We start from the raw sequence: 10151 nt of genomic DNA, 5'->3' as shown, positions 1-10151 counted from the left end.
TTTTGTATTTTTAGTAGAGACGGGGTTTCACCATGATGACCAGGATGGTCTCGATCTCTTGACCTTGTGATCCACCCGCCTCGGCCTCCCAAAGTGCTGGGATTACAGGCTTGAGCCACCGCGCCAGGCAAGATCTGCTTTTAAAACTCAAATCCTTTAAGATGTTTGAGCACTTTAAAAAGAAGCTTCATACAGTTTTTAGGAATGGGAATAGTATGTTTTTTGCCTTGCTAATAATTCAAATCTTAGTATTGGCAGAATAATTCTTCATTTCTTTCCTTTATTATTTATTTTCAATTCTGTAAATTGTCATTCACCTTTAGACCTAATTTACACATTTATCCAAAAAGTATACAAATTTATTTTAAAACTTTTTTGGTAGGATCACTAACGACTGAGTTTTAGAAGTTAAAAACAAAAAACAAAAAACGATTTCCTTTACAGCTGCCCTATGAACAAGTTGATTTGAGAGCAGTAGTATTTCCAGGTTTTCTGGTCATTCTTTTCTGAACCAATCTTTAAGAGTTAATTTCTATTTCTATTCATATGTTGTTAGATGTTAGTTTCCTTTTGCTCATTTTTAAACTGTCTTTATAATTTTTAGAGCTTGTTTGAAGTGAGTGTGGTCTTTGCTCACCCAGAAACAGTTGAGGATTGCCACTTCCTGTAAGTTGCCATGTAAACAACAATGTCAATCGTGTAAAATTGTTAATGCTGTTTGGCTTTCATGAAAATAGTATTGCTTCTCTTCCTAATAAGCATTTTAGAACTTGTTATATCTTAGTAGGTTTAAAATGTGCCCTCAAAAAAAATAAAGTAAAATGTGCCCTCAAACATAGGTTCCTGGGCAAACCAATGTAGTTCATACAGGGACTCATTTTGTCTGCTCCTGATGACCTGAGTTTAGCAGCCATTTTGTATAAAATATATTTGAATTATATCCACCCCAAAATAAACTCAATAACCTTTTATATGAACTTGAATTTTATTTTAGAGCTGCGAAATGCCCAGATTGTTTTAAGCCAGCCAAAAACAAACAGGTAAGGACAGGTTCCCATTTCTTACTCTTGAGTGAGTTTTGTCTGAGCTGAATATTCAAATTTCCAACAAAAAACATAGCAACTCTGTTATACTAAGAATCAGTCTAAATATTTCCATTTGCTACATTAATTTTTTTTCAACTTTTTCAACATTCACCTCTGGCTAGCACACAAACATCCTCATGTTTATGTCAGTGTCTAGATTGTTCCCTGACAAGGTTAAATTTAGAACGAGTGTTTCAGTGATGTTACTATTACTCATTAAATTCGATGTTTAGATTTTAATCCCCCAAATTACATCATCTGGGAAAATCCATGTTAAGTATCAGCAGCATTACAAACTTTCAGCTAACATCCATTTTGTAGAAACTGATGTTTAGAATATATAATCCAAAGTAAGTTATTTTGTTTAGGACAGTCCTGAATTAACATGGCCTCTTTCGGGCTACATTTGCAAAAAGGGCATTTTATTAAAACTCTTCTTTATCATCTTAATGTTAGCTGATCTTCATGTTAATGATCAAATTGGTTAACATATACTTTTAGCTCGTATCATGTCAGGATAGAATGATATGGTGCAATATTGGTAATCTTTCATGCCCCAGTTTCATAGGTGGTTTCATACACAGACTCAGGCATTCCTAAAGTTTCACTGACATTCATTTTGTTGTTGTGATTGTTAAAAAGAACATAAGTTCATTGTCACATATACATCTGTTGGTTTTGCCTCTTGCTTTGACTAATTGCTGGGTCTTTTAGAACTGGGGGAAAAAGATTGTAACATTTGCCGAATGCCCTGTGCAGAAATAATTAGAAATGCAGACTGAGCCTAAAGCAGGAGCTCCCTACTTTTCTCATGTCATGGTACATCTAGAACATTACCATGTTTGTTCAGCACCCTGAGGTTAACAGATGGAGTTGCTTCAGATTGGCAGCACCAGGCCTGGGGTTTCCACTGTATGAGGCCCTGTTCAACAGCCCTTGTGAACTAAAGAAATCAACATCTTGGCACAACCATAGTCCACTGCTTTGCCATGCCAGTTGGGAAGCTCTGTCCAGATAACCTGTTAGATGTATCTATATTGAAGATCTAGTTTTATTTTATTTACCCTTGAGAAAATATAATAATAGGCATCAAGTAATAGGATAAGGAGATTTTTATTAAAGCATCATAGACACCACACCATTTGGCCAGTGGGAGTTGTAGAGTCTCAAGTATAATTTTCTTGCCTCGTGGCTGGGAGCAAATTAAATGACCTTTTGAGATTTTTTTACAGGTCTAAGATTTCATATCTTATCAATTAGGCACGAAATTTTCAGCTGTAACCCTATGGTATCTTATAGAATGCCATAGTGTTCCCTAGAATATGGTTTTGAAAAAAATCATTCCTTTGACTGGTGATAAACTGTTGGGCTGCCTACATTGTAATCCTTTTCAGTCAAATGCAGTTTCTCATAACGGAAGAAATAATTGTGATTTATCATAGTAAGCCATGTATATATGTGCTAATTAGTTATAGTATGTCTACTGTACAGTTTGGCTTTTCTTATCTTAATAAACCCAAGTGGAACATTTGTTGTAGACGCCCTTCTGTTCAGTACAGTGGATTTGCTTACTTTGTGGCTGGTGATTGCTACTGAGTTGCTAGATGCCAGGGCAGGCAGGTTGGCTCTGCTTTACCGCTTACTCTGGCAGCCAACTCCTAAATTACATACCGTAGCCTCTGAAGGGACGTAGGAAAGAAAAGGTAGCTGAATCAATCTAAATTCCTCTTCAGGTCAAGGGGGAAAAGAAATTAAATCACATTTCCTACAGTGTCACCATTTTTTGTATTTGAATTATACCATAATTTGAGGGAAGTGGGACAGTGTAGTGAAGGAGACCTGCTCTGCTAGATCTACCTGTTATTATAGACATAGACCAGATTGAAGAGAAGGCTGCAGAGGAATGCCAGTTGCAGAGCTGACATGAATGCTTAAGTTTTATTTGTTTTCTTGAAATGCTTAAGCATTTCTCCCTGTTATATGAAATGATATAATTTCTCCAACCATGCTCTGTGTTTTACCTCTGACATTTTCTTGTCTGGATAGTAAAATGTCTTTTCTTCTCATTTTACCCTATATAGTCTGTATTCACTAGAATGGCAGTTATGAAAGCCTTGAATAAGATAAAAGAAGAGGATTTCCTTAAGTAAGTAGAAGTATAGAAACAATGAAGCATGATGAAATTTTAGAATAAAGGGAATGTTAGAAATAAGCTGGATTACCCTGAAACAAGATGGCGTATTCAGGGGCCAGGACTGTGTCTTAGTCACTGTTTTCTCTCCAGCCCCTGGTGCAGTACCTGGCATGTAGTGGTGTTCAGTAAATGTTTGTCAAATTCAGGTTTGAATTTATGAATCAAGTCTAACTTTTTAAAATTTATTTATTTATGTTTTTGAGATGGAATTTTACTTTTGTTGCTCAGGCTGGAGTGCAGTGGAGCAATCTCGGCTCACTGCAACCTCCACCTCCTGGGTTCTAGTGATTCTCCTGCTTCAGCCTCCCAAGTAGCTGCCATTATAGGTGCGTGCTACCACTCACTGGCTAATTTTTTGTATTTTTAGTAGAGACGGGGTTTTGCCATGTTGACCAGGCTGGTCTTGAACTCCTGACCTCAGGTGATCCACCTGCTTCAGCCTCCCAAAGTGCTGGGATTACAGGTGTGAGCCATCACCCCCAGCCGAATCAAGTCTAATTTCTTTATTTTGAAGAGGGTATTGGTATCCAAAGAGGGAGTTGACTCGCCTAAGCTAGTAAGAGAGTGGATCTGGAGCCAGATTTCTTGACATTCTAGCCCAACCTTAGTCCTGTATTTCCTAGTATCGTTCATCTCCAGAAGGGGCAGAGGAAGGCTCATGAGTTTCCTCACTTGTTAAAATATGCTAAAATAAAATAAATGCAATAAACCCTACATTTTAAGTCTCACTACATTCATTTTATTAAATAAAATATTACTGTAGTTTTCTTTCCAGAAGATCCTTCAATACATTTTAAACAATGATGTGATAAGGAGGGTAGAGTCAGCAGTAAACTGCAGGTGACCATGGACAGCAAAATGGTTAAATGAGCCTGAAGGGGCTTCCTCTTCTTATGTATGGATTTTTCCCTCAAATCTTGAGGCTTTTGGAAAGCATTAGGTTGGTGCAAAAGTACTTGAGGTTTTTGCCTGGAAGGATAATGCCTCCTGAGGGTGAAAGGTAGCAGCAGAGCCCTTATGTACTTACTGCCACTCTCATATGTTAAAAGTGGTATTCCACAGGCCTGCAAGACCTATATTGTTCCGAAACTAAAAGTTAGCGGGAGACTTGGGCTCTGTGCGTGTCTCAGACAATGCTGATTCATCTAAGTTTTGTGATTCAATATTATGTCTAGAAAATAGCTATAATATTTATTTTGTTTTTCAGGCAGTTTCCTTGTCCTCCAAACTCACCAAAGTCTACATGCACTGTTCTTGAAATTGAATGTGCTCATGGTGCTGTTTTTGTGGCTGGTAAAATATTTAGTCTAGAATATACTACATACACTGTGAACGTACTCTCCTTTCTGATAACTGACTCCTGTTCTAGTTTATTCTTGTTGTTATTAAATTCTAGTAAGTTTACTCTCTTGAGAAGTAGCATTGATAGCCAAGCTTATTTGAGGTTTTGTGGGCATTCTAAAGAATCACTCAGGAGATCAGTAATTTTAAATGCCATGCCAAAGAAAAATGGCACTTCCCAGGTTTTAATAGTTTTCATCAGAGATAGCCAAACAGAAATATGGGTAGATGCGGAGACCCAAAACTGGTTTGCAGAAAAATAGCAGGACAGAGGTTATTTTATAACATAAAAGCAAACTTGAAAAAACAATTTATTATCTCCAAAATAACTAAACACTTGGCTTCCACTAGAAAGAAATTGTTTATTTACTTTCCCAAAAGGTAATCTGGCAGACAGAGTTTTGTCTGAAAGTTACAACTGTTTTATAGCAATAGCTGAAGTGAAATTGCTCTTCAGCCTTGACTATAATATCCTATCTTAGGGCAATGAAAGCTACCTGCCTTGCTATAGCTTTATTCATCAGGCATAAAAGCAAGTTTGCTTGTGTGTGCGTGTTTTTTTAATCCTTGGTGCATTCATAAGATTATATAACTTGTTCAGTCAGCCAATGAAATTAAATATATTGAGTATTCCTTTCAAATTCATTTGATGCACCATTCATGTCATGTATTTACCCATCTGTTCCATTGTTACTTTAAACCTTGCTGTTTAATTATCTACATGTCTATGTGCCAGGTCTCTAAATTGGATTGTTAGTTAGGTAAAGGATAGGCCTTGTTTTATATCTTAGCCCTTAGGATATGGGCTCTTATTTATTTACTCCTTAAATAGTTGTTGCTTCCCTTTTTATCACATTATGTTAATCACTCCATTCCATCCAGGCTACATGATTCTTTATTTCTCAGGGAGATATAATAAATACTCCAGGAATCTACCACAAACTCCTTGGATAATTGATGGAGAAAGGAAGCTGGAATCTTCAGTGGAAGAATTAATTTCAGATCATCTATTGACAGTATTCAAAGCAGAGAGTAAGTGTTACAATCTTCATACTTTATTTCTTTTTTTTGAGATAGGGGCTTGCTGCAGCAATCAGGCTAGAGTGCAGTAGCACGATCACAGCTCACTGCAGCTTTGACCTCCTGGGCTCAAACGAATTTGCCTGCCTTGGCTTCCCAAAGTCCTGGGATTATAGGCATGAGCCACCCCACCTGATCTAATCTTCATATTTTATTGTGTGTGTGTGTTTTTTTTTTTTTTTTTTTTTTTTTTTGAGAGAGGGTCTCACCCTGTCACCCAGACTGGAGTGCAGCCTCAACCTCCCAGGCTCAAGCAATCCTCCCATTTCAGTCTCCTGAGTAGCTGGGACCACAGGTATGCACCACCATGCTCGGTTATGTTTCAATATATTTTTAGAGTTGGGAGGGGTCTCACTACATTGCCCAGGCCGGTCTCGAACTCCTGGGCTCAAGTGATCCTCCTGCCTGGGCTTCCCAAAGTGTTTGGATAACAGGCATGAGTCACTGCACCTGGCCATATATTTAATACACTGACATTCATGAATAGATATCTTGGGGATGGCAGGAAAGATTTCTGTATTTTGTTCATCACTACCAAGTCTGGGCCTCTTGGCCATAGGCTTCTTGTGAACAGGGATCATCATGTCCTGGGTGCTGTTGGTCTGGGCTGGATTTCAGCCACGGCATTTGAGAATATCTGCCTGTCCTCTCTCAAGATGACTGCTCTGCCAGGCGCAGTGGCACGTGCCTGCAATCCCAGCACTTTGGGAGGCCGAGGCGGGTGGATCACTTGCAGCCAGGAATTCAAGACCAGCCCGGGCAACATGGTGAGACCATATATATCTACTAAAAATATAAAAATTAGCCAGGGCATGGTGGCGTGCACCTATAGTCTCAGAGACTACTTGGGAGGCTGAGGCACGAATCGCTTGAACCCAGGAGGCAGAGGTTGCAGTGAGCCGAGATCGTACCACTGCACTCCAGCCTGGGTGAAAGAGTGAGACTCTGCCTAAAAAAATAATGAATTAATAAATAAAATTACTTTTCTCTCCTGGGGAAACACAAAACAACTGAAACTACTTTAAACGAATGCACCTAAGCCCTGACCCTGGTATACCTCAGCCTTGGCCTCTCTGGGGGAATATGAGGAAATTAAAACACATCTTCAACATCCAGTGCTTCTTCAAGAGTAATCACTGCAAATGTTTGGCTTCTGTCTTAACCTATGAAATGTCCTGGAATAAAGTTCAGGCCTAGAGAAAGTAAATCAACAGGAACCATTTTACAAAGACTGAATAGCGGCTGTATTGTTTTTGAATTTAGGTATTAACGAGCCTAGGTTTGTGAGATGAGTCAGGTCCCATCACGTTTATGTTTTCCTTGTCTCAACAGGCCTGTCAGGTCAAAGGCAGCATAAAGTCCTATGATTTTAATCACAGGAAATTGTGTCACACATCAGGAAAAACTGCAGGGCATGAATGATGTTACTCTTTGGAATGAGACTCCTAGCATAATTAGAAAACTTTTTTTTTTTTTTTTTTTGAGACAAAGTCTTACTTTGTTGACCAGGCTATAGTGCAGTAGCGTGATCATGGCTCACTGAAGCCTTGATCTCCTGGGCTCAAGCAATCTTCCTGTCCTCAGCCTCCCAAGTAGCTGGAACTACAGGCATGTGCCACCATGCCTGGTTAATTTTTTTGTATTTTTTGTGGAGATAGAGTTTTGCCATGTTGCCAAGGCTAGTCTCAAACTCCTGAGCTCAAGCAATCCATCCACCTTGGCCTCCCAAAGTGCTGAGATTACAGGCGTGAGCCACCACGCTCAGCCAGAAAACCTTTTTTTTGACAAACCAGCTAGAAATTCATCCTTGTCTCTGAAAGACCTTAAGATAAGCATGCTTTGATAATGACAAACACATGGTCTAGATGAGATATGGCTGACCCTTCCAGCTCCCTCACTCGAAAGGAGGAAAGAGAAATACATCAAACTATATCCCTCTTATAATTTGTTGCCTATCACGTAGGTGGCCCTTTTTAAAGGGTCTTTAAGAATTGTTTACTGAACAGAAAAAAAAAGTATCCCAGCACCCTAATATTTTCCAAAATCTTAGCAGTAAACATCCTGGGTTATTGCCATGAGCTTTTGCCCAGTTAATTTGGTATTTACAAATGGATTATCACATAAGGCTTATGCAAGTTATGAAGGGCCGAAAATAAAGCTTTAGCACAAAAAGTTTCATTTGGATTCTTTTTGGGGCCACCTCTCACACCAAGTGTCAGGTTCTAGCCCAAGCTGGAGTGGGTGAATGAGTGACAGGCAGCTGGAAGAACACTCAAGGAATCAGAGAGAGTTTTGGACATGGCTCTATTCTCTCTCTCTGGGCACAAGCCCAGGTGCAAGCTGTATATGTATAGCATCAGCAGGGTAGTTATACCTTTTACAGACAATAGTAGCTCTGAGCCAAGCACAAGTTCACATGAATGATCACCTAATGTGCCTCATGTGGTGTGGTTACATAATGTGTGGGGTTGCGCACCTGCTCACTAAACCCACTGAGTCATGCTGTGCTGGAAGGCCACCTCGGTCTACTCATGACTAAAAGCGCAGCCATTTCTCTAGGCTGAGGGTGTCCTTGACTACCTTAATCTCCTGTGAGACTCCTTGCAGGGCTGCTGTTATGTTCTGCTGATTATCCAGGATAAAGGTACAACATTGTGTTATGTTTACACGGGCTGTGATGGGTACCCATCCCACACTGGTATTACCCCAGTGTTGCTCTATGCACCACAGTGCCTGGGCTGGGGGTACTACATGTTCCCCCATTAGCCAGCTCCACCCAACATAAACGCTACGGGCCAGCCAGGAGATGAGTGTGCTGTGGGTCTTGCAGCATCCTTTGTCCAAAGCTTGTGCATTGTGTTCCAGGCGTCAGCCATGGGACCCCAGGTCTCCAACCATGTCCAGTTCTCTGCAGACACAGGATGTATGTGCCAGGCCAAGCCATCTGAGCTGCTGCTGGAAGGGCAGTACAGATCCAACATTTGAAAATATTGATCACCTCAGCACAGGTGTGGGCCCAGTTCACAATGCAGTTGGAGCATGTGAATCCAAAGGGCTTGTGCCTGCTGAATGGCCTGCTTGGCTGCTAGAAGGTGATTTCAGCTGCATCACCCCAATCTCAGGGAAGAGGGGTGTTGTCACTTCTAAATCTCAGTATCCTGCTGGCTACATCAAGTGTCACACCAAGTGTTGGGTTCTAGCCCAAGCTGAGGACCAAGGGCCGTGGGTGGATGAGTGGCTGGCAGCCGAAAGAACACTGGAGGAATTGTAGGGAGTTTCAATATGGATTTATATTCTCTCTGGGCGCAAGCCTCGGTGAGTGTGGTATGTACAGGGTCAGCAGGGTAGTTATACCTTTTACAGACAATAGTGGCTCCAAGCCAGGCACTAGCTCACGTGAGTGATCACCTAATGCACCTCATGTGGCACAGTTGCACAATGTATGGAGTTGTGGGCCTGTGCTCTAACCAGGCTGAGTCATGCTACACTGGATGGCTGCCTCAGCCTCCTCCTGACTAAAGCATAGCCATTTCCCTTATGCCACTTTACTCCTTTTCTTTAAGAAGATTCAAGAAAGTTGCAGTTCTATTTGGGCCCCAGGGAAGCCCCTGTTATCTCTAGGGCTGCTGGACTTGGCTCTGAAACAGTTGTGTTTTCCCCCTTACAATCTTTAATGAAGATGGTTTGTTGTCATTTTCCATTTGAGTGGGGTAAATTATCCCCAAACTGAAAAGAGCATATTGTATGCTTGACAGCTGTAAATGTGTGCTGACATAATTTATTGAGAGCCCTGGGAGAAAAAGCAGACCTTTAGGCCTCAGTGCTCACTGGCTCCCTGTCAGGGGATAAACTCTTGTTGTTTGAAATCTCTGATTAATAACATAAATTTGCTGAACCTGTGCTTCTCAGATGTATTACTTATTATTATTGATTAGTGGTTCTCATCTGACAACTCTGGGAAGATGGTTCTAACTGTGGTACCCCTACATTTTAAAGTTCTATAAACTAAGCCAGTATTACATGGAGCAGTGTAGCTACCTATATAAACATCCCTTCCCCTATGTGGGATATACCAACTTCTTTCTCAGTCACTTCAGACTGGCATGTCTTATTATCTACTTGTTAACTCCCTAATGAGTAATAAATTTTGACATGCTCTCAAAAATCTGTGTCTGAGAAATTTTATCCTAATATATTAATTCACTTATTGAATAAATATTTTCCTCATTAGCTAGTTCCCTGCTAAAAACTGGTCAATGACTAGCTACAAGATGAAGTCCAAACCACTAACCTGGATATTCTGGGGCCTTCATTGTCTGGCTTCTGCCCATCTTTCAGTCCCATTGTCTGTCCGCCCCAGGTACAAGGACCACTGCAGATTAGCTGAACCACTTATAGTTCCTGGTCATTCTTGCCCTTGATTTTTTTTTTTTTTTTTTTTTTTTTTTTTT

At 40.4% G+C, this 10151-nt stretch overlaps 1 protein-coding gene across 13 annotated transcripts in view; it reads left to right on the top strand.

Annotated features, from left to right (window-relative positions):
- Positions 1 to 10151, top strand: part of PUS10 (pseudouridine synthase 10) — a 70079-nt gene that overhangs the window by 42104 nt on the left and 17824 nt on the right. For all 13 annotated transcript variants that reach the window (XM_017544992.2, XM_017544990.2, XM_017544993.2 and 10 more), the window contains 5 exons: positions 605 to 666; positions 995 to 1040; positions 3167 to 3231; positions 4487 to 4572; positions 5527 to 5652. In XM_017544992.2, coding sequence (XP_017400481.1) covers positions 605 to 666; positions 995 to 1040; positions 3167 to 3231; positions 4487 to 4572; positions 5527 to 5652 — 385 coding nt within the window. The remainder of the gene's footprint in view (positions 1 to 604; positions 667 to 994; positions 1041 to 3166; positions 3232 to 4486; positions 4573 to 5526; positions 5653 to 10151) is intronic.

The sequence above is a fragment of the Cebus imitator genome, unplaced genomic scaffold (genome assembly GCF_001604975.1).
Source record: "Cebus imitator isolate Cc_AM_T3 unplaced genomic scaffold, Cebus_imitator-1.0 Scaffold175, whole genome shotgun sequence".
Lineage (NCBI taxonomy): Eukaryota > Metazoa > Chordata > Mammalia > Primates > Cebidae > Cebus > Cebus imitator.
Note: the sequence above shows the minus strand (reverse complement) of the source record. Positions and strands in the feature narration are given on the sequence as shown.